This window comes from Podarcis pityusensis (genome assembly GCF_964106645.2).
Source record: "Podarcis pityusensis genome assembly, chromosome: 10".
NCBI classification, from domain to species: Eukaryota; Metazoa; Chordata; class Lepidosauria; order Squamata; family Lacertidae; genus Podarcis; species Podarcis pityusensis.
Genome location: NC_138035.1, coordinates 10,214,126 through 10,238,752, shown reverse-complemented (window position 1 = coordinate 10,238,752; position 24,627 = coordinate 10,214,126). Strand labels below are relative to the sequence as shown.

Sequence of the window (24,627 nt, the reverse complement as noted above, 5' to 3'; positions counted from 1 at the left end):
AGGTAAAGGGACCCCTGACCATTAGGTCCAGTTATGGCCGACTCTGGGGTTGCGGCGCTCATCTCGCTTTATTGGCCGAGGGAGCCGGCGTACAGCTTCCGAGTCATGTGGCCAGCATGACTAAGCCGCTTCTGGCGAACCAGAGCAGCGCACGGAAACGCCGTTTACCTTCTCGCCAGAGCGGTACCTATTTATCTACTTGCACTTTGACGTGCTTTCGAACTGCTAGGTTGGCAGGAGCAGGGACCAAGCAACGGGAGCTCACCCTGTCACAGGGATTCAAAGTGCCAACCTTCTGATCGGCAAGTCCTAGCCTCTGTGGTTTAACCCACAGCGCCACCCGCGTCCCTGGTCACCAGCATAGATGGCTTTAAAAGAGGGTTAGACAAATTCATGGAGGAGAGGACCGTCTCAGGCTGCTAGGGTGCTCTGCCTCCACACTTCTGAATACCAGTCACTGGAAGCCGTAGGAGGGGAGGGGGGGTCTTGTGTTCGAATCCTGCTTGCGGGTTTCCCACAGGCATCTGGTTGGCCACTGTGAGAACAGGGTGCTGGACTAGATGGGTCATTGGCCTGATCCAGCAGACGCTTCTTATGCTCTTATGTTGATTTAAATTGTAAATTTATTAATTTTTTTAAAAATTGAATCTATACATGTACATTAGCACACAAAAAAATTATGCAGATCTTTGTGCCTTTGTCCTTTCTTTCCTGTGGCGATACATTCCCTCTCTTTTTGATGATATAGAAAAGGCGCTGTGGGTTAAACCACAGAGCTTAGGACTTGCCGGCTCCCTCGGCCAATAAAGCGAGATGAGCGCCGCAACCCCAGAGTCGGCCACGACTGGACCTAATGGTCAGGGGTCCCTTTACCTTTACCTTTAGAAAAGGCTACCCTAGCAGAAGCCCACCTTTTCATGGAGTAGACAGAGTTGACTAAGTTCCAGAGCTGATAAACAGCTAAAGTTGTGCCACTAAACGTATTAGAGAAGCAAGTGATTGAAAGGCAACTAAGCAAAGCTATTCAAATCTGCTTCTAATGAGCCTATTTGCTTATTCTTCATATTCTCACATAACCTGTACAACACGAGACCTCCTTGCTGGCTTGAACACATAACATACGTGTTTTTGTTTTATATTAAGCAGATGAAAGTTCAAATTCCGAAGACGTTGATTTCAACTGGGATGAATACTTGGAAGAGACAGGATCTTGCGCTGCCCCTCACACTTCGTTTAAGCACGTAGGTATTTTTTGCCTGGAGTTTCTAGTCCTCATTACCAATGATGAAACCTTGCAAACAGTGTTAGAAACTCAGATATCTCAGCCGGGTGCCAAATGGCTCCTTACACCAAGTAAACCTGGTTTACTGTCTAGGTGCCATTTTGGGGCCAGACAGCTGGAAAGTCCTATTTGTCAGAACAACTTTTTGGTTTCCGAAATTTGTTCCGATTGTGCAGATAAAATATAACAGACAGAATTCTACAGGATGTGTTGTTAGTGTGTGAAAACAGGCAAGGCCCAAGGATCCCCAGATGGGGGGAGTGTCAGGTGCCATCCTGGCACCCAGGCATCTTCACTTGGTCACAAGTGGCCAACAGCCAGGGGCAAAATGTGCCTGGCGAATTCTGAATGCAGAGCTGTATCCCTTCTGCAAGAGGAAGATTCTAGTCCTCATGGTTTCCCACAAAAGTCTGGCTTAAATAGGAACAGACTCAGGCCATTGGGGCATCTAGTTCAGTACTGTCCACACCAGGGACAGTGCTCCCATCATCCCTGACGACGGGGCATGTGGCACTGGCTGACAGTAGCTCCCTGCGGGGTTTGGGCCAGGACATAATGTAATTAACAACCAACAGCAGAGAAGTTTCGGAAACGTGCTGTGCTGGCTTGTGTGAACAAGGAGGGTGTGTGTGGCAAGATTTTGGCAACGCTGCTGGAGCTGGAATATTTAATTGATTAAAGGAAGGCACCCCCTATAGCCTCTTGGAAGAAGGAGGGGGATCCTAGATTGACAGGCAAAACACACAAAGTTTATGGGCTGTATCCAACTTTAGCCACACAAATATTTACGCAAAGATATGCAGGTTTCAGTGCTCATCATGTCGATGGTCATTCGAGGGCCATGGAGCCCAGTTCTAGGCAGGTTTACTCAGAAGTACAAAAGTGTTTCTCTCGCAGCAACAGACCCATAGAATTGTGGAGTTGGAAGAGACATGACAGGGTTAGAAACTTGGGTATATAAGGTAGGCGACAAATGGCAACTTGAATCCAGGTTGCAGTTGCTGCAATGGAATATCTATTCCCCAGAGGGGTTGGACTAAATGACCCTCAGAGTCCCTTCCAATACTACAATTCTCTGAGCTCAACTACATTGCTTGATTGTAGCTTCCTCTTACAAAATTCACTTGTCCCAGTGTGCAAGAAGGAGGAATGCGCACGGTGGAAATGGAAATTACTATGGAGTAAGTCTCTACATGGAGTAATTCTCTACATGGGCACAGTTGGATCCACACCAGTAGCAAAACGCGCCTGGCTAATTTTGAGCACTGCCTGAGGATCATCTCGTCCAACCCCCTGCGCAAACCCCCCTAGTAAACCAGTCGCCAGAACAGAATGTCTGGTTGCCATTTGAGGGCAAGACAGCTTCAAAGTCTTACTTTTCAAATGACTGGGATTGATTCTCAGTTAAACATCTGGCAAGTTCAGATGATGACCTTGAGCTCGGTTGAGAACTTTGAGAACCTAAAGAAGAGAAGTCACTTGATCCAGGGACAGTTCACATGTCCATCGACCTATTTCACCCTCTTTTTCTTAATGGTGACTGCTCCTGCTCCAGAAATTCTGATTGTTCCCATAAAATATAACGGATAGATTTCTACAGGATGGGATATTAGAAACACTCCAGATCCAATGATCCCCAGATGGTGGAGATGTCAGGCAATATCCTGGTGCTCAGGCATCTTCTCTTGGTCGCAGGTGGTCGAAAACCAGGTGCAAAATGCGCCTGGCGCTTGGCTAATTTCGAACACTGCTTGAAAACATGGTGCCTAGTTAGACACTGGAATCCGCTCCTATGTGAGGTAGCGATACCCACCAGTGCGAATGGCTTTTCAGTGTGTTAGACAAATTCACAGAGGATAAGGCTATGTTCTAGCACCTCTGTCAGAGGCAGTATTTTTCTGAATACCGATAGCTCAGAGTGCACCTGAGAGTGCTGTTGCTCTCAGGTCTTGCTTGTGGGAAGCCCACAGGCTTATGGTTAACTACTGTGAGAAGGGACGCGGGTGGCGCTGTGGTCTAAACCACTGAGCTTCGTGGGCTTGCTGATTGGAAGGTTGGCGGTTCAAATCCCCGCGATGGGGTGAGCTCCCATTGCTCTGTCCCAGCTCCTGCCAACCTAGCAGTTCAAAAGCATGCCACTGCAAGTGGATAAATAGATGTACCACTGCAGCGGGAAGGAAAACAGCGTCAGACAGTACTAGGTCTAGAAACATTTAGACCTGCACATTTGTAAAGGCTGTTCTAATAATAACAGTAGTAGTAGTAGTAGTAGTAATAATAATAATAATAATAATAATAATAATAAATTTTATTTATACCCCGACCAAAGCCGGGCTCAGGGCGGCTAACACCAGTAAAATTACAATAGAAACACAATAGGGGAGGAAGCAAAACAAAACAAAAACCCAATTTAAAATACAGCCTCATTTTAAAAGTAGCCCATAAATCAAAACTGTAAGGGGAGGGAAGACATAAGGGTCAGACTGAGTCCAAACCAAAGGCCTGGTGGAACAGCTCTGTCTTGCAGGCCCTGCGGAAAGATATCAAGTCCCGCAGGGTCCTAGTCTCTTGTGACAGAGTGTTCCACCAAGTCGGGGCCAGTGCTGAGAAGGCCCTGGCCCTAGCTGAGATCTAGCCACCTTGCGACCTGGGACCTCCAAAATGTTGTCATTTGTGGACCTTAAGGTCCTCCGCGGGGTATACCAGGAGAGGCGGTCCCGTAAGTAGGTGGGTCCTAGGCCGCATAGGGTTATAAAGGTCAAAACCAGCACCTTAAACCTGACCCTGTACTCCACCGGGAGCCAGTGCAGTTGGTAAAGCACTGGATGAATGTGATCCTGCGGCAAGGACCCCGTAAGGAGCCTCTCCACGGCATTCTGCTCCTGCTGGAGTTCTAGAGGAATTGTATCTTGCTTCCTTCTTGTTCCTTAAGCCAAAGCAACCCTGTTTCTTTCTCCTTTTGGGGAAGGTGGAAGTCAGCCTCCAGAGCAGTTTCCAACCTGGCATGAAGCTAGAGGTGGCCAACAAACACAACCCAGAGACCTACTGGGTGGCAACCATCATCACCACATGCGGGCAGCTCTTGCTGCTGCGTTACTGCGGCTACGAAGACGACCGCAGAGCTGATTTCTGGTGCGACGTGATGACAGCCGATCTCCACCCTGTGGGTTGGTGCACCCAGAACAACAAAGTTCTCATGCCTCCCAATGGTAAGTCTGGCATCTTGATACGGCGACGTTGGCCAACATCTTCTGCTTAGTATTCTAGGGATGCGTTGTGCCTCTGTTCTGCCTGCAAATTTTGATCATCGGCAAGCTACGGCGGGCTGAAACGAACTGCCACCACAAAAATAACTTCAGTCTAGAAGGGCCATAGCTCAGGATTGCTGTAGGGGTAGAGGAGAAATTTGATTAATTCATTCATTTATTGAATTTATATACCACCCTATACCCAGAGGTACAGTGGTACCTCAGGTTAAGTACTTAATTTGTTCTGGAGGTCCGTTCTTAACCTGAAACTGTTCTTAACCTGAAGCACCACTTTAGCTAATGGGGCCTCCTGCTGCCGCCACGCCGCCGGAGCACGATTTCTGTTCTTATCCTGAAGCAAAGCTCTTAACCTGAAGCACTATTTCTGGGTTAGCGGAGTCTGTAACCTGAAGTGTATGTAACCCGAGGTACCACTGTATATGCCACCCTATACCCAGAGGGATGCGGATGGCGCTGTTGTCTAAAGTACAGAGCCTAGGGCTTGCTGATCAGAAGGTCAGTGGTTCGAATCCCCACGACGGGGTGAGCTCCCGTTGCTCGGTCCCTGCTCCTGCCAACCTAGCAGTTCGAAAGCACGTCAAAGTGCAAGTAGATAAATAGGCAGGAAGGTAAACATCATTTCCATGCGCTGCTCTGGTTCGCCAGAAGTGGCTTAGTCATGCTGGCCACATGATCCGGAAGCTGTACGCCGGCTCCTTTGGCCATAAAGCGAGATGAGCACCGCAACCCCAGAGTCAGTCACAACTGGACCTAATGGTCAGGGGTCCCTTTAGCTTTTATACTCAGAGGTCTCAGGGCGATTCACAAAAAAGATCACAATATATAAAATAAAAATAAAAACAATAACCCAATAATGCCCACCCTCTCTAAAGAGCCACATTTTAAAGGGTATAGGGTGTTGATCAGGTCAACCAAAGGCCTGGTTAAAGAGGAACGTTTTTGCCTGGCACCTAAAGGTGTATAATGAAGGCGCCAGGTGAACTTCCCTGGGGAGAGCATTCCACAGATGGGGAGCCACTGCAGAGAAGGCCCCGTTCCTGTTTTGCCGCCCTCCGGACCTTTTGAGGAGGAGGCACACAAAGAAGGGCCTCAGATAATGATCTCAGGGTCCGGGTAGGTTCATATGGAAAGAGGCGGTCCTTGAGGTATTGCGGCCCTTAGCCATTTAAGGCTTTATAGGTCAAAACCAGTAGTGGTTAAGAGCAGTGGACTCATAATCTGGTGAACCGGGTTCGATTCCCCGCTCTTCCACATGCAGCTGCTGGGTGACCTTGGGCCAGTCACACTTCTTTGAAGTCTCTCAGCCCCACTCACCTCACAGAGTGTTTGTTGTGGGGGAGGAAGGGAAAAGAAAATGTTAGCCGCTTTGAGACTCCTTCGGGTAGTGATAAAGCGGGATATCAAATCCAAACTCTTTGAATTGGGCCGGAAACTAATCGGTAGCCATTGCAGTCGGCGGTTCTATCAATTTTGCACTTTCAGAAACTATATGTCAACCCAAACACAGTTGTCCTTCAAAATTAAGCTTAGCCGAATTCTGTGATCCGTTTCTCCAGCCAAATAATGTTTACCCCCTCCAAAATACAGTGGTGCCTCGCAAGACGAAATTAATTCGTTCCGCGAGTTTTTTCGTCTAGCAAATTTTTCGTCTTGCGAAGCACGAAATCCCAAAGGAATGCATTGAAATTCAATTAATGCGTTCCTAGGGTCAAAAAAAGTCCAAACAAAGCCAAATTTGGTACAAGAAGAGTTTATTAAGTGCTCTTTAAAGTCACACATACTGTAAAGAGCATTTCAAAAATTGAAAGAACAATAAATTAAGTTTCTAAACATGACAGAAAAACATTTAAAAATCAACAAAGTGTACAGTACATTTTCTAAGACTCTGGGGGACAACTCGAAGAAGGTTCCTCTTCCACTCTTTGCTTCTTGCTGAAGAACCCCCTCCTCAACTGTTCCCCCAGCCACCCACCACACAGAAATTCAAATCCAGGAATTTTTTTTAAAAACAGCAGAGTGGCCCAATGGTCACAGAAAATCATAAAAATGCAGGAAAAAAACCACACAAGCTTCAAGATTCTTGCAAACCCCTCCCCAACACCAAGTCCTTGAATTCCAAACACCCCAACCCAAAATCCAAACCCCCCAAAAAAAGTTTTAAAAGTTTAACTTACCAAATGGCTGCAAAAGAAGTTTTGGAAAAGCTTCAAAAATCACCAAAGTCTTCAAAAACCTCAAAAAAGGCTACCACACCGCGTTCTATGAGTTGCTCCTCGAACTCAAGTCGCAACTGTATTAACGGTGTTAAGAAAAAGGAAACAAACTTGCAAGACGTTTTCATTTTTCGTCTTGCGAAGCAAGCCCATAGGGAAATTCGTCTTGCGAAGCAGCTCAAAAAACGCAAAACCCTTTCGTCTAGCGAGTTTTTTGTCTTGCGAGGCATTCGTCTTGCGGGGCACCACTGTAAAAAATTGCAATGTTTTAAAAACTGTTTTATTATGGTTGTGTTTGCCTCCCTGCCCTCCTTCGGGAGGAAAGACGGGATGGAAAATGAATGAATGAATAAAGATAAATAGCTGTGCATGTAGCAAACTTTTGCCAGCACCTGTGCATGAGCTCTCAGGTCAACTTCTGTCCTCTTTTCCTGACCCTTATCTCATGTGAGCACATATGGACATACTGAAAAAAAGAAAACGAATTTTAAAAATTGAGCTAGCCGTGAATCCAGGAAATTCACATGGAGACAGTACGTGTGTGCGTGTGCATTAGCCGCCACCCCCTTCCCCAACTCTGCTTTTTGCAGTGTGGTTTGTAATTCATTTTTGGCAAGGAGAGGAGAAGGGATTCGCAGAGGCAAGTGAATCATGATCTGCTTGGGTCAAAAGGGAAGAGTTTTTATTGAGTGCTGTAATGACTGGTTTGCAGCTGGAGGGTTCACAGAGATGCTGAATTGTGCCTAGTTTATGTTGATGTGATGCGTTGCCCGACACCATATGACACATTTGCTAAATAACCTCAGAGAACCGTCTATCATGGGATGCGGGTGACGCTGTGGTCTAAACCACAGAGCCTAGGGCTTGCCAATCAGAAGGTCGGTGGTTCGAATCCCCACGACAGGGTGAGCTCCCGTTGCTCGGTCCCTGCTCCTGCCAACCTAGCAGTTCAAAAGCATGTCAAAGTGCAAGTAGATAAATACCGTATTTTTCGCTCTATAGGACGCACTTTTCCCCCTCCAAAAATTAAGGGGAAATGTGTGTGCGTCCCATGGAGCGAATGCAGGCTCCTTGGCTTCAGCGATAGCAACGCAAAGCCTCCGAAGCCTGCGCTCCGGAGGCTTTGCGTTGCTTTCGCTTAAGCCAGGACAGTCTGCTCTTTGAGGCTGGCGTTGGGGGAAAGCAGTGCTTCCCCCCAGCGCCAGCCCCACAAGCTCTGGGGGCAGCGGGAAGGCGCGCAACTCCTTAGTGCTGCTCCTCGATCCGGTTTTGAGGCTGGCGGTGGGGGAAAGCAGCGCTTCCCGCCACCGCCAGCCCCACAAGCTGGGTCGAAAAGCCCACAGGAGCCGCACGCTCTTTAAAGGGTGTGCGGCCGCTGTGGGCTTTTGCGGGAGATGGGGGAATTCCCATCCCGGTCGAAAAGCACGCAAAAGCAGTCTTTAAAGGGTGCACGGCTTCTGCTGGCTTTTCTACGAGGTGGGGGAATTCCCCCACCTCGTAGAAAAGCCCGCAGGAGCCATGTACCCTTTAAAGAGCACGCCACCCTTGGGGGCTTTTCCCCGAGGAGGGAGAAGGGACTGACTGGCTGCGTCAGTCCCTTCTCCCTCCTGGTCGAAAAGCCTGCAGGAGTCGCGTGCGGCTCCTGTGGGCTTTTGCAGGAGGTGGGGGAATTCCCCCACCTCCTGCAAAAGCAGGGAGAAGGTCTGGGAGAAGCGCACAGGCTGTGTGCAGCCTGTCCGCTGCTCCCAGCGCTGCGGGGGGGTGTCATATTTTTTCCCTTGATTTCCCCCTCTGAAAACTAGGTGCGCCCTATGGTCTGGTGCGCCCTATAGAGTGAAAAATACGGTAGGGAAGGTAAACGGTGTTTCCGTGCGCTGCTCTGGTTCTCCAGAAGCGGCTTAGTCATGTTGGCCACAAGACCCGGAAGCTGCACGCCGGCTCCCTCGACCAATAAAGTGAGATGAGCGCTGCAACCCCAGAGTCGGCCATGGCTGGACCTATCATAGCCTCCTGCAGCTTAGATCTTTCGGACTCCTATCAGGTGTTTTGGCTGGGGTTGATGGGAGTTGGAGTCCAAAACCCAGGTGCTGGAGAGGAAGCGGAAAGGTCCAAGGTCCAATTCCTGGCATTTTCAGATAGGGCTGGGAATGCGGTCTCCTACCGCTCCCCCCTCTGTAGAATCTCTGGCAGCCACTGTGGACCACTCTATTCTGTCTCGCTCATGCCCCACCTGGAATACTTTGTCCAGTTCTGAGCGTCACAATTTAAGAAGGCTATTAGCCTGCAAAATAAGCATGTTTTTCCTCCGTATATTTTATAGCAAAGCATAATGACAGCTGCCAAATAATGCAAAAGAAAAGCAGAAGAACTAAAGATGTAGGAACAAATCTCCACACCGAAATCAAACCTAATGAATTACTACCAGCAGGTTCCAAGTAACACAGATGGCTTTACATTATCCTGTACCTTATTACTCTAGTACACTGGGGGGGGGGGGGAAATCTCCATTTCTCAATGAGGCATGTCCCATACGGGGATCAAACGTGCAACCTTGGCATTATCAGCAGCATGCTCTAACCATCTGAGCTATCCAGGCTGTCACATGTCAGGTGGTTGGCTGTGCCCACTTGTCAAGGAAGCCTGGGGTGGGTGGGCCAGTTCTGGATCCATCCCTCTGACCAGACCCGGTTCCCTATCCCTGCACTAGAACACTATTCTTGGCTTGTCAACAGTGTGGTGTAGTGGTTAGAGTGTTGGATTCTGACCAGGGATTCCAGGGTTCAAATCCTCAGCCATGAAGCTCTCTGGACCAGCCATAGTCTCCGTCCAACCTGCCCCACAGTTGTGGGGAAGACAACATGGGGTGGGGAGGAATCATGTCAGTTGGTGAGAGCGTGGTGCTGATAACGTCAAGATTGCAGGTTCGATTCCTGTATGAGACAGCTGCATATTCCTGCATTGCAGGGGGTTGGACTAGAAGTTCCCAAACCTGGGTCTCCAACTATTTTTGGACTACAGTTCCCATCATCCCTGCCCACTGGTCTTGCTAGCTACGGATGATGGGAGTTGTAGTCCAAAAACAGCCGAGGAGCCAAGTTTGGGAAATCTTGGATTAGATGATCTTCAGAATCCCAACTCTACAGTTCTACGTCCACCAGTTTGAGCCCCTTGGAAGAAACATAGGATATGAACGACATGATAAATAAATTCCCATCATAGGTGGCAAATGCCCAAGACGTTTTGCTCCTCTGGGCAAAGGACTAAATCCGACTGGAATGAAAAGCTGCCTCACTTTGCCCAGTGATAGAGCCAGCCCTGGGCATGGGCTTGCCATAGCGTACAAGCTTCTTGGTAAACAACCAGAGGAACATAGGAAACTTCCTTCTACCAGTTAAGACCATTGGTCTGTCTACCTCAGTATCGGCAACTCTGACCATAGCTGTCACAGTCCCTTATCCCAGCGCCATGTCCCGCTGCTGTCCCTTATTGATGGATGTCCCTTAAATTTCCCGGGTTTCAAAGGAAGCAGCTCCTCTCCCTCCCTCTCTGCCGGCCAGGGAGGCTCCAACTGTGTTGCTTGGCTGCCCGGCCCGCCCCCCTCCGGCCTCCTCTCACCAGCCTCGGCCCCCGGGAACCCCTCCCCGCCAGGACTGGTGGGAGCCTTGGGCCCTTCCGCCACCATCCTCCTCGCAGCCGCCGAACTGAGCATCTCTGCCTGGGGCCTCCCCTTTGCCCTACGCTGCTACGCTCGCTAGGACGTACTGCGGCTGCGCTGCCGAAGGACCTGAATGAGATGGGCAGCCTGGCATGGTCTATGAATTGATGAGGAGCCTTGAGAGGAGAGCGAGGGCAACCATAGAGAAAGCAGTTCAGAGAGAGGAGGAGGAGGAGGCGCGGGCAGGTGTTCCAAGGGCTACAAGGGAAGGACTGCAAACGCTTCTCCCATAGATTTGTAGTGGTGGACTAGCATAGATGGTCTGATCTGCTGGTTTACTTCGGGCGCTATTCCCCCCCCCGCCCCACCTGATGGAACTGAGAACTGCAGATGGAGCACGAGAGAAAAGATACAGAACTGCAGCAGCATCTTCGTAGCTTGGACTTCGTTTTGCGCCAAAAGTGGTTGCTGCTTGTAATTATTTAATTGCAGTGTTTCATCGGCTGGTGTCTTGAGCAGCAACCTCTGGAAACGAAGGGCTAAAAACCGGCGCTGCTCTCCAAAATTATCTGGTCCCTTTTAACTGGTTGACTAAAATCCCTTATTTTGGCTGCTGGTCCCTTATTTTCAAATCTGTAAGTTGACAGCTATGACTCTGACTGGCAGTGGCTCTCCAAGATTTCAGACGGGGAGTTTTTCCCAGTCCGACCTAGAGATGGCGGGGATTGAATTGGGTGCATTCTGCATGCAAGGCAGACGCCCTGTCGCTGAGCTCTGGCCCCCAGCCCTGCTTCATCAAAAGAAATTTGACTGCCCTTTGCAACAACTTCCAAATAATTTGTGAGCAAAGCAAGCAAGAAGTGGTGTGAAATGCCCGGACTTCATCCAAACAGCAGGCGCCAAATGAACGGCATGTAATGACTTCTAAGTAATATTGTGGCTGCAGCCAAATACCGAGTGGAAATTTATGGAAGATTTAATGAATGAATATTTTGCGCCCGTTCAGTTCTTCTCGGGTAGTAAATGATTTAGCAGTGTACAAAGGAGCCACCTTCAGGGTTTGTTTAGGTTTTTAAATTGAACTAATTTAATCAACTTCTTCAGTCAGGCTTGATATTGGATTCTTTCTGCATGCTGTACTGTATTTAAAGATTGTTGGGGACTCTCCGCCCCCTTCTCCTCTTTCAGATTAAATAATAATAATATGGATTTATTTTCATTTATTTTTTTGGTTAGAAAACTTGGAAGAATTTGTTTCTCTAATTGTTTTTCCATAAGCTAAGTTACTGATTTTGGAGATCAGTTGCTGTTTTTTTAAAAAAATTGGGGGGGGGGATGAGCTGAATCTGCTGAGGATATTGATTAGATCATGTTGACTAAAAGACAACAACAGCCTTTTTACATTGGGGGGGAGCGGCATATAAATCAAAATAATGATGACGGGGAAATAAAAAGATCTTGGTGCCCAAGAGATATTTGGGTTTGTGCTGAGCCAGCTTCTTGGAGGGAATATTCCAAAAAGCGGTGTCACCACTGAAAAGTCCCTGCCTCATCATTGCAGAGCTGAGATGGGGAATCTGTACTCTCTGGGTGGGAGCCTAGTGGTGACTGGTGCCCTTTTAAGGTAGGGTAGAAAGGGCTCCATGATCACGGCAGATGGTGACAGCAGTCATGAAATTAAAACACGCCTGCTTCTTGGGAGAAAAGCAATGACAAACATAGACAGCATCTTAAAAAGCAGAGACATCACCTTGCCAACAAAGGTCCGTATAGTTAAACCTATGGTTTTCCCAGTAGTGATGTATGGAAGTGAGAGCTGGACCATAAAGAAGGCTGATCGCCAAAGAATGGATGCTTTTGAATTATGGTGCTGGAGGAGACTCTTGAGAGTTCCATGCTGCAAGAAGATCAAACCTCTCCATTCTGAAGGAAATCAGCCCTGAGTGCTCACTGGAAGGACAAATCGTGAAGCTGAGGCTCCAATACTTTGGCCACCTCACGAGAAGAGAAGACTCCCTGGAAAAGACCCTGATGTTGGGAAAGATGGAGGGCACAAGGAGAAGGGGATGACAGAGGATGAGATGGTTGGACAGTGTTCTCAAAGCTACCAGCATGCGTTTGACCAAACTGCGGGAGGCAGTGGAAGACAGGAGTGCCTGGCGTGCTCTGGTCCAGGGGGTCACGAAGAGTCGGACCCGACTAAACGACTAAACAACAACATAAGTTTGTTTAGTGTTCTGCTTGTGTTTGTAAATATTGCATTTATCAATAAAAGTTAAAAAAAGAGTCAGACACGACTGAACGACTAAACAACAATGCCATCCTAACCATGCTGCAAACTTTGCCCACCAATTTTGGTTTAGGATCTGTTCCCTCCATTGGCTACTGATGCGACGCTTCCTGTGGGTAAGCAACAACCCTTTCCCCACCGCAAGTGTGGTAGACTATACTGAGCTACAGGAGCCATTGGTCTGACTCTGTATTTGACAGCTTCCTGCGCAGGCCTGAAGTCGCTTAATGAACACGTTTGGCAGTCCCTTGGAGCACTGCGTGCGCCAATCTCCTCCCCGTGAAAAACCTCCTTTATTTTTTGAAACGGCATCCTCGTGGCAGGCTACAGATGGACGGTGCCTGTCGTAAAAAATAAGGAGGCTCAGATTTATGGGACGCTCGGAATGAATAACCGCCGCTCTGGGAGGCAGTGAAACCGTTTTAATGAAATGACCCTGCGCTATATGAAAATATCCACTCGCCAACACCGCCTTTATGACAGCTGGGAAGTTGATTTTGGGAGGAAACAAAGGGAGATGAAGAGGATTTATTGTGCTATCACCCTGCGTGGTGCAACATACATATCAATTATATGAGGGGAGACAGGGGATTATTTAATAGGCGTAAATAAATGCATGAGGAGAGGAAATAAAGGTCTCTGCCTCAAACTGCTTACAATCTTAAGCTTGAAAGAAGTATAGAGGACATGGCAACAGGGAGTTGAAGACTGATGGACCCACATCAGATATTTAGGGAGGGGGTATCACCCCCCAAATACCTTAACTTGTAACTATTTAGGGCCTGGAAGCACCAATAAATCTTTGGCTGTGTGCTCTCCCAAGCCCACATTCCCAACATGTTTGCACTTCTGTCTCAGCGACGTCTACGCTGGCTTGGTTCTAAACCACTGAGCCTCTTGGGCTTGCCGATCAGAAGGTCGGTGGTTCGAATCCCCACGACGGGGTGAACTCCCGCTGCTGTGTCCCAGCTCCTGCCAACCTAGCAGTTCGAAAGCACATCAAAGTGCAAGTAGATAAATAGGTACCGCTCTGGTGGAAAGGTAAACAGCATTTCCGTGCACTGCTCTGGTTCTGTTGCGCCAGAAGCGGTTTAGTCCTGCCAGCCACATGACCCGGAAAGCTGTCTGTGGACAAACGCCGGCTCCCTCGGCCTGAAAGCGAGATGAGCGCCGCAACCCCGTAGTCGCCTTGGATTGGACTTAACTGTCCAGGGGTCCTTTAACCTATCCACAGAATGGGAGATGGCACGATCCCCAAGGAGCTGGCTTCAGGCACCAGTCTTGTTGGCAGACCAAGTCTGTGGCACAAAGGGGCCTGCAAGCGTGATGCCTGACTTCACATGCAGACAAAGTTCTGAACTCACTGAGGGTTTGAGACCCATCGGCTCCCCTCACCTGGTTTAGCCGTCCAGTCAACGCCATTCCCGGGGTGCTGCTGTAGTTGCATGCTAACAGCTTCTAGGAGCCACAGGTGAGAGCTAAGTGCAAGGTAGGGACCAAAGGTGGACAAACGACCCCAGAAGGGGCAAGACATGCCCCCCCAAGGTACTACCCTCCCCTCACAACCCATACACCCCAGGGCAGCTGTTGGGAATGATCATTTCATACCCATGCTCTGGTTATCTCCCGCTTGGACTACTGCAATGCGCTCTAGGTGGGGCTACCTTCGAAGGTGACCCGGAAACTAATCCAGAATGCGGCAGCCAGACTGGGGACAGGGAGCGGCTGCCGAGACCACATAACACCGGTCTTGAAAGACCTACATTGGCTCCCAGTAGGTTTCCGAGCACAATTCAAAGTGTTGGTGCTAACCTTTAAAGCCCTAAACAGCCTCGGTCCAGTATATCTGAAGGAGCGTCTCCACCCCCATCGTTCTGCCCGGACACTGAGGTCCAGCGCCGAGGGCCTTCTGGCGGTTCCCTCGCTGCGAGAAGCCAAGTTACAGGGAACCAGGCAGAGGGCCTTCTCGGTAGTGGCACCCGCCCTGTGGAACACCCTCCCACCAGATGTCAAAGAGAAAAACAACTATCAGACTTTTAGAAGACATCTGAAGGCAGCCTTGTTTAGGGAAGCTTTTAATGTTTGATGCATTACTGTATTTTAATATTTTGTTGGAAGCCGCCCAGAGTGGCTGGGGAAGCCCAGCCAGATGGACGGGGTATAAATAATAAATTTTATTATTATTATTATTATTATTATTATTATTATTATTATTATTAAAGCTATCAGGCAATGTTCCTTCTCCTTCCTGCCCCAAGCAGCCAAGATCATTCTTGGCTAAGTTCGAAGCCCCTACGAAAATTCCTTCCCAGAGGCAAATGTTTCTCTAATGAACTTAACTATTGACCTTTGATACACAGAAGTAAGCAGCCTAACTAGGCGAGGCTTGGAGGCAATGCGGAGAGCAAGCCTTAAGTCTGTAGGGGGAAAGAAGGTCCCATTTATCTGCGTGAACCTTCCAGCTAATGCAGCACTTTATTTCCACGGCCATAAAATTGCTAATTCCTCTGGAGACGCTATTCAAAGATAGCATTGTGTAATACCGTACGGTTAGTTATTATTTTAATTTTTTTCTCTTTTCTTTTTACAAGGGATGAGAGCAGTCACCTTTGCATTTTCCCCCACCCCCCTAGTTTAAATAGATTTACACAAAGCTCTAAAAGCAGAAATGTAATAAGCAATACACATGTTCCGGATAAGGTGAGTTTAATCACAGAAGCGCTGATAGACCGAAAGTGTGTCTGGAATAAAGCACTGCTCTGTTAACAGGGCAGAAATTCGGCATATTTATATACTATGCCTGGCCAATCTGGAGGCCTAATACTGTCTGCCAATCAGAAGGGCCGATGTTGCAGGCCTCCATTCCTGTCCCCCATGTAGCCCAGAGGGCCCAGAGGTCTGAGTGCAAGTGCAGGGACGTGATTGGATATTTTTGTTGCCCTAAATGAGGGATGGAGAAGCCATGAATCTTCAGGCATTGTTGGACTCCAACTCCCATCAGCCTCAGCCAGCATGGGCAATGGTCAGGGATGATGGGAGTTGTAGTCCAACAACACCTGGACAAGAACAGAGTATAACCTGCCGAGAAAATAACAGTTCGTCTTCCTGAGATCAGGCCTTTATGGGGGGGTGAGTCTCAGGGGCATAGAAAGTCACCTTTATATGGAGTCAAACCATTGGTCCATATTGCTCAATAGTATCAGTTCCATAAGTCACACATTCTATGTCTAGTTCTGGGCATAGCTGTCAACTTTCCCCCTTTTTAAAGGGAAATTCCCTTATTCCGAATAGGATTCCTTGCAAGAAAAGGGAAAGGTTGACAGCTATGGTTCTGGGCCCCACAATTTAAGAAGGATGTCGACAAGCTGGAAGGTGTGCAGAGGAGGGCGACCAAGATTATCAAGGGCAGGGGTAGGCACACTGAGGCCCGGGGGCCGGATTCGGCCCAATCGCCTCCTCAATCCAGCCCGCGGATGGTCCGGGAATCAGCGTGTTTTTACATGAGTAGAAAGTGTCCTTTTATTTAAAATGCATCTCTGGGTTATTTGTGGGGCCTGCCTGGTGTTTGTACATGAGTAGAATGTGTCCTTTTATTTAAAATGCATCTCTGGGTTATTTGTGGGGCATAGGAATTCGTTCATATATTTTTTTCAAAAATAGTCCGGCCCCCCACATGGTCTGAGGGACGGTGGACCGGCCCACGACTGAAAAGGGTTGCAGATCAAGGGTCTGGAAACCATGCCTTATGAGGAATGGTTGAGGGAGCTGGGTGTGTTTAGCTTGGAAAAGAGGAGACTGAGAGGAGATAGGAGAGCCATCTTCAGATATCCCACACGGAAGAGGGAGCAAGCCTGTTTTCTCCTGCTCTGGAGGGTAGGACTCGAACCCATGGCTTCAAGTTACAACAAGGGAGATTCCGACTCAACATCGGGGATAACAGTAAAAGCTGTTTGACAGTGGGGAGATGGTGGACTCTCCTTCCTTGGAGGTTTTTAAGCAGAGGTTGGATGGTTGTCTACCATGGATGCCTTAGCTGAGATTCCTGCATTGCAGGGGGTTGGACTAGATGACCCTTGGGTCCCTTCCAACTCCACCGTTCTATGTTCCTATGAATGGTTCCTGCTGTTGCACTTCTAGCAAGCCAGGCAAAGGCTGCAGCTCTGTCCTGCCCCATTGGTGCCCCTGCCCCACCTGTTTCTGACCCCCCTGCCTTCTTCTGCCCTACCAGTCGCAGTGGACACCAGCCACCACCCTAAATTAACTGATGCTATTCCCTGGTTGGAGCGAGAGTATCTTAGCGGCTGGGCCTGGCTCCCTCGCCAGTGTCTTCCCCCTTGAAGAACCAGCTGGGTGACAAGTTAATTAAATAGCTCATTTGTAACGGTTACATCTTGCTGCTTTGTTTAGGCCTTGTCATACAATCGGTCCCCTTCAGCCGGTAAATGATGCTATCTATTGATTCTCTGTGCTGGTAACATTTACAGCCTTTTGTCATCTGCTGTTTCCTTGATGGATCTGCTGGTAGCTGCTAATGTCAGAGCCTGGATATAAATCCAGCCTTGTTGCTTGTTGGTTTTTTAAATCCTCTTATCCCCGCAGTTTTGGCCGACACTTTCACTGCTGCTAACGCAATCCCTCTGGAGAGCTCCTGTCACCTCGCAAATCCCAATTTGTAACCTTGTAATGTGTGGTGCTCATGCACATGCCCTCCCAACACCTTGAAGGCAAAAACCAAGACGCCATGTTCCCAGATGCCATCTTCCTGTTTTGTAATTGCGAGAGAACGGCGGCCATTTTGGGCGCTGTGATCGCACGTGATTTCGCACTGCAATATCCTCCTGGGAAAAACAACAACTTTTTAGTGGGGTGGGGGAGAAATTGCGGCGTGAAATCATGGGAGATTACAATGTCCAATATGGCCACCTTTCTCTCACGATAAAAAACGGGGTGTCCATGTTTTTCTGGGGTACGGGATGTCCACTTTTTTGGGGTATGCATGCCTGGCTCACACCTAAATCCATGCAGTGCTAGGAACAACTAATTTTCCCAGGGACACTCACTGGTACTTTTTACTGCTGAATTTCCCTTCCCCCCCTTATTTATTTATTTATTTTCATGGATTTACTGCCTTTCTTCCACCATGGAAACTCAAGTGGCTTGGGACGGATGGTACCTGCAAACCATAGTTTACTGGACCGAGATTGTGATGGGTCATAGAATTTGGAAGCTACCTCGTACAGTCTGCCTCTATGTTTCGGTCTAGCCTTATTACAGGTCAGAATCTGTCGCCTTAGCTAATCATGTGCTCACTTTGCTTTCCCAGCTATCAAGGAGAAATACTCGGACTGGACGGCGTTCCTCATACGTGATTTGACGGGCTCGCGAACGGCGCCTGCAAATTTACTGGAAGGCGTATGTATTGAGTTAATATATCCTCTTGAGTGCTACAGTGTTTGTGGTGGTACGATTATTTAAGCCTGTAAAATTGACTCCCCTCTCCTCGCTTTTTAGCCCAGATCTGACGAGGCGGCGGGTGAGAAGGAAAGCATTGATTGTTTGCATGTGGGTCATCTAAGATAGGCACAGCTTTTAAGTGCAATTACATTCTTAAGTGATCGGATTCTAGGCTATTGGAGCGGTGGAGAGGGAGGCAAACAGATCCAGATTTTCTTATTTGGGTTTCTTTCAACGCATGGAAGCAAGACAGTCTATACTTGTTTGGAATTCCTTTTCACAGTAATAACCTTCGTAGAGACATTGACCTGGTTAGTGTAGAGCATAGGCGCTAGGTCTTGGGGTACCAGGGTACCCACAAATTTTTTTATGGGTGCTTAACATTCACAACACAGGCCTCCGTTGTGACTTCTGGTTTCTATTGGAAGTCGTCACAGAGCCCTGACACGACCTCCCAGATGATGTAGAAACCGGAAGTCGCTCAGAGGTCTTGGACGTAACCTCCGAGACACTGTGAGGCCTTGATAGTGCCGGAACATCGCCAATGTGATGTCATGATGTCATGACGTCATGTTATGTCACGGGCGCCGTTGGGGATCCATAACATAAGGCCCAAGTCAGCGCCCCTGGTGTAAAGGGCTGGAAAACACATTCTCCTCTTGATAGTGTTAATCCTAGCCAGCAGGTATGGTAAGATCTGTGGTCCAGCAACATCTAGAGCAGGCTTCCTCAAACTCTGGAATTGAGACTACAATTCCCATCATCCCTGACCACTGATCCTGCTAGCTAGGGATCATGGGAGTTGTAGGCCAAAAACATCTGGAGGGCCGAGTTTGAGGAAGCCTGATGAGGAGTGCTGTAGGTCCCCATGCCCTGCTGTTGAGGGAATGGTGCTGATGGTGGAAATCATAGAATTGTAGAGTTGGAAGGGACAACAAGAGTCATCTAGTCCAAACACCTGCAAGCCCAGCATGGGGCTCAAACCCACAACCCTGAGATTAAGAGTGTCATGCTCTACTGAGTGAGCTACCAAATATACGATGTTGGAACAGGATGGATCTAACAAGCCGTTTCTCTTATCTTCACGATCTCCTAATTGGCTGCAGTTAGGGTGAGATTAAGCTGTGAGATTATTGCTGTGCGGTTCAGTGTGTTCACAACGGTGTGGAATTTGTGTGGGATGGTTCTGAGTTGTGTCTCTGCAAGATGAGGGTTATCTCCAGTCCAGCTGTGATTCCTGCATTGCAATGTGTGTGGGGTTGGACTAGATGACCGCTGGGTCCCTTCCAGCTCCACAATTCTATGATTCCATTCTTGGTGCCACACAGAGAGATGCAAATCTGGGCATGCACCACAGTGTGTGGCTTGCTAATGCACCGCAGGAGCAATGAATATTCTTAATGCCTTGTGGTGTGCTTTCAGTAAAGTGAGCCCTGGATATTCCTTACGATGGATATTCCACTTTTTTAAAATAAAAAAGCCTCTAGCTCTTTATTTTCCTGAGAAATACGCAGGCAGTACATTCTGTCTGGCTGCTCAATTCAACTCAATCCCAGTGTTTATTCTGCCCAGTGACACCCAACTGCATTTTATTGGAGTATTTAATATACCCCATAGCTTTTAATTTTAACAGACCAAGCGGCTTGCATTTCAGTCTCTGCTGGTTTTGAGGTGTACTAACTTTCAGCTCCTCCCCACGATCACCACCGCTACAAAACTTATGGCTCCAGGCCTGTTTCACAGTTTGCTATCCGAATTGGTAGCTTACTTGCTAGAATTACTTGCATTGTTTGCTCCATAGTCAGGAGTGAGGATCAGGCGGGAGTGTGTGTGTGTGTGTGTGCAAATTGTAACTGGTGCCAGACATTATTATTTAATGACAATTATTATCACCATCACTGCTTATCAGTTTAGCAAAAAGGCTGTCTAGACCGTGGTGTTTCCTTACGGGGTCCTTTTGCTGTAGAAATGGATGCTCAAGGCAGAGTTGATTATTATCTATAGACATCCTGCTCTCCTTCTGTTTTCCCCATTCCTCACCTAAGAGTTTTAATCAGGCAAACCCCAAACCAACAGGAATTTAAAAACATATAGAATGTGTTTTTAGAAGACAGGCATCATTGTTGTGGCAGGTCCCGTCCTGTCCCCCCCAAACACCCCGTCATAACGTTCCCCGGATATTCTTACGAGCATCTGGAAATTGTCATGTTAAAAACATTCAAGATTTTGCAGATTGGATGCTTACGGTTCAAGAATGATTTTATTTATTTTGGTAAAGGGCTGAACCAGGTGCTGCTTTAACAGCGTTTTCAGCGACCACCTTTTTTTGTTTTTAAAAATACAATTAATTAATTAACAGGCACATGGGATTGGGGTTAATTGGAACTGCAGTTTGCCAGTCCCTCCCCTCCCTAGTTGCAATACTACTTGCAGTGATCCCCACAAGCAAATTATTCATTAGAAAAACAACTGTCATTGGCACTAATGGAAGTTGTTATTATAATGCTTTTGCCATGCTAGAGGACTTCATTGGGATTGTGGTTGGGGAGTGAAGGATGAAGCCTCTCTTTCCCACATGCTACAGTCTCTACAAAAATCCCTTTGACACACACATACCTGGTCCTTTTTTAAAAACAAAAAAACACAGGTGTGTTTGCTGAACACGCTATGAAAATAATGTCTGGTTCGTTCTTCACATTTGCTGACACACACGTGTGTGCATGCACACGCACACCCTAAAGGCCATACATAGCTCATCCTTTAAAAAATAATAATGTAAATCTACCGTATTTTTCGCCCCATAGGACGCACCGGCCCATAGGACGCATCAAGCTTTTTGGGGGGGAAATAAAGAAAACATTTTTTATTTCCCCCCCAGGCGCTTGTGGGGCCGGCAGCGGGGAGAAGCACTCTTCTCCCCGCAGTCCGCCTTCAGACCAGGTCCGGGGACAGCGGGAAGACGCGCTGCGTCTCCCAGCTGTCCCCGGAGCTTGCGGGGCTGGCGGCGGGGTCTCCCCGCCGTCAGCCTCCAAACCACTTCGGGACACAGCGGGATGGCGGCGTTCCGCCTCCCTCTGTCCCCCGACCTTGTGGGGCTGGCGCTGGGGCTCTCCTGAAGCCTGGAGAGCGAGAGGGGTCGGTGCGCACCGACCCCTCTCGCTCTCCAGGCTTCAGTGAAAGCCTGCATTCGCCCCATAGGACGCACGCACATTTCCCCTTCATTTTTGGAGGGGAAAAAGTGCGTCCTATAGAGCGAAAAATACGGTAATTCAGAAATCAACACCCAGAATCCAGTGGCTACTGGTAGGGTGGAAGGTTGGGAGGTGGACAGTAGGTGGCGCCAGAGCCGATGGCACGTAGAGCCAGCTCATTCTAGTTTTGCTCCTGTCCTTCTCCGCCCTTCTGCTGAGTTCTGCAAGTGCAACACTGGGACTTAAGGAGGAGGACATTGGCAGGCAGGGCCACCCCCTGGAGTATTTGTAAGTAAGAAAACAGGGCAGGTGAGGGCTATCTGGGGGCAAACTGAAGATGGCTGGGCAGTAGCCTATTTCTCCAAATAGACCAGCCTCTGCTGCCAGGATCTGAATATATGTGTGACTTTGCAAGGTGAACATTTAAAAGCTCACTCCTTTTCCCTAAGCATTTCCTTGTCACAGCTCCCCACAGCTAAGACCGTTTATTTTATTTTCACATAATCTGATTCCTGGGATATTAATAATAATTTTTTTTTAATGGGGGGAAGTGAGTTGTTTTTGAAACAAATAATTGTCGAGCATTAAGCACAGTTAATTTCTCTTCCTGTTTTTTCCTTTTTTTTCTTTTGCGTTTGGAATGTATGACTGGGTTAAAATTAGGAGGAAGGAGAGACCGCTGGGATAAAGGTGAAGAAAAGCCGTCATCCAGCCGCATACACACACACACACACACACAAAATATATAATAATAAAAAAAAATATAAATCTTCTGCTGTCTCTGTTACCGTGAGAAGACTTCGCATAAAGTTTAAAATAAGGAGTTTTGCTTCTGTTCAAACAGCCTCTGCGAGGGAAAAACCCTGTAGACCTCATTACAGTTGATTCCTTAATAGAGCTTCAGGATTCCCAGAGTCCCTTTCAATACTGGATAGTTAGTGTTCTTGAGAATGTTGGAGGAAGATTACGCCTTCGCTATGTGGGATTGGAGGAGACTGAATCCTATGACCAGTGGTTGTTTTACTTGGATTACAGACTTCGACCAGTTGGTTGGTGTCAAGAGAATAAGTACAGACTGGATCCACCCGCAGGTAAAAATTTTTAAAAAGCAGAAATAAGTTTCCTAATACTGCAAATGTTATTGGGCAGGTCCATGCCTGCCTGCGGTTGATGAATAGTATAATATGCTTTAAATGTATGGTACCTACATGGCCTTAGTTTGCTGTTACAGGTAACTCACAACTAACGCACATTTAAGTTGCATAAGTTTTGCACAATTGGCAAAAGGAATTAAAAGTGGGCATAAAAGGATTAAGTGTCCGAGGGGGAAAGGACTTTGGCAACCTCACCCGCCATTGAACCCAAGGTGTTTAGACCATACATGATTTTGCTATCCCCAGAACATAAGAGTAGGGCTGGGCGATATCTGGTTTTCAGCATCATCAGCTAAACATCACAATATACCAATAAATCATGACATCTGAAATAAGGACGGGGCTTTGTAGAGGCATTGGCTGGGTTCATAGTTTTCCCCCGCATCGTGATTTTTGCATAGCGCGCACACGCACATGTCATGATTTGCAATATATAGTGGATGCTCGAGTTGCGAACGTGATCCGTGCGGGAGGTACGTTCGCAACCCGCAGCGTCCACGCATGCACAGGTTGCGATTTGGCTCTTTTGCACATGCGCAAAGCGCAATTTAGTGCTTCTGCGCGAGCGCCGAAACCCAGAAGTAACCCATTCCAATACTGGATTTTGGCGCGTCCGTAACCCAAAAACGCACAACCTGAAGTGTCTGTAACCCGAGGTGTGACTGTATTGCCAGGTCAAAAATTATGAAACTGATATCACAATATGGACTTGGAACCGGTTTGGGACGATATATCAATATATTGCCCAGAGAGTCGCCTGCATTGTGCTTTGACTACCAGAAAGATGCTTGTGGGATCTTCTGCCTCGGGTGGCAAAATAACTTGGCAGGCCTTGGGCATGCACTTTGACATAGTGGGGTGAGAGGCCATTCATTGCTCTGTCTCAAGCCGCAAAATGTCTTGGGCAGGTATTGGACCCTCACAAATCAGTTCAAGTTGCAGGTGAGCTCAGTGTTTATCCCAGAGGTGCTGCAAACAGGTGATAACAGTGTTAAGTGTATTTCGGGCCGAGTGCCAAAACTTTGCCCTATTGTCTTCATTAACAGATTTACTGACCTTGATTCTAGGAGCAGCGGGAAGAGAGCTTTAGCTTCACTTAGTAGGAGAGCCTGCTTATCTCTCCCATCATGTTGTATTCTGGGGTGTGCAGTTTTGTGGGGGTGCAGTGAGGCAAGAGATTGCCCCAGAAGGAAAGGCTTTATTTTAATCTCACTTTCCTCCTGTGAATGGATTTACAGGCGTTTAAAGAAAAACCCGCTGTGAATTGCTTAAAAGCATTGAGTGAGGCAGCCAACGCAACTTTCCCGCCCCCTCGATTTACGGTTTTTGTACTTTGCAAAGCACGGTCATCAGTTGAGTCCTCGGGGCAGCTTAAAAGCAGGTTGCTGTGTGGGTCTGTTGGGACAAATCTGGTAAAATCTACCAGGTGTGCAAATGAGGCCTATATGAGCAATATATTATATGAGTGTGTGTGTGTGTGTGTGAGAGAGAGAGAGAGAGAGGGGGGGGGGGGAGGGAACGAACCTGGGCAGGTGGCCCACCTAGGAGAAAGCAAACTCTGATCCTAAACTCCCTCTCCTTTGTGGGATATCTTTGGGAGAGGAAAAGGCTAAGGCGTAAACGCTACACAAATCTGCAGTGGATTCCCTAAGGATGGCACCTTGTACGCCTCCTTTTGCCAACTCCTGCAGCCAAGCTGGTGCCAAACTTATCTCAGCTTTTTTTTGGCCCACACCAGCGAGGCCGAGACAATGATATTGTTGTCTGGGCAGTCCAGGACCTCCATACACACTGCCCAGGCATGCGCCCCAGGGAAACCACTTCGGTGCTGCTAATGCGGCGGTTTGACTTCACCCCTGGAGGCTCACTCCATTGCGTCTTGGGACAGATGGATGCCAACCATGTATTTGCAGACCCAGAACTTGAATGAAGCATTGCAGAATGTTAATATACACTGCTTCAACGTCCATGTGATTTCTGATGTGGTTTGTTTTAGAAATCTGTTCTCTGAAGACTGTGTCTGAATGGCATTCTGCTCTGGATAAAGCCCTGATTGAGGCAGCACAGTTTCCGCTCCCTATGGAAGTGTTTAAGGTAGGATCTGTTATTCCCTTTTCAG

General features: G+C 47.9%; 1 protein-coding gene across 2 annotated transcripts in view; it reads left to right on the top strand.

Moving 5' to 3' along the window:
• The window catches only part of SFMBT2 (Scm like with four mbt domains 2), a 78,495-nt gene that overhangs the window by 12,848 nt on the left and 41,020 nt on the right, over positions 1–24,627 (top strand). For both annotated transcript variants that reach the window (XM_081022735.1, XM_081022736.1), the window contains 5 exons: positions 1,147–1,241; positions 4,251–4,491; positions 18,033–18,121; positions 22,199–22,445; positions 24,505–24,602. In XM_081022735.1, coding sequence (XP_080878861.1) covers positions 1,147–1,241; positions 4,251–4,491; positions 18,033–18,121; positions 22,199–22,445; positions 24,505–24,602 — 770 coding nt within the window. The remainder of the gene's footprint in view (positions 1–1,146; positions 1,242–4,250; positions 4,492–18,032; positions 18,122–22,198; positions 22,446–24,504; positions 24,603–24,627) is intronic.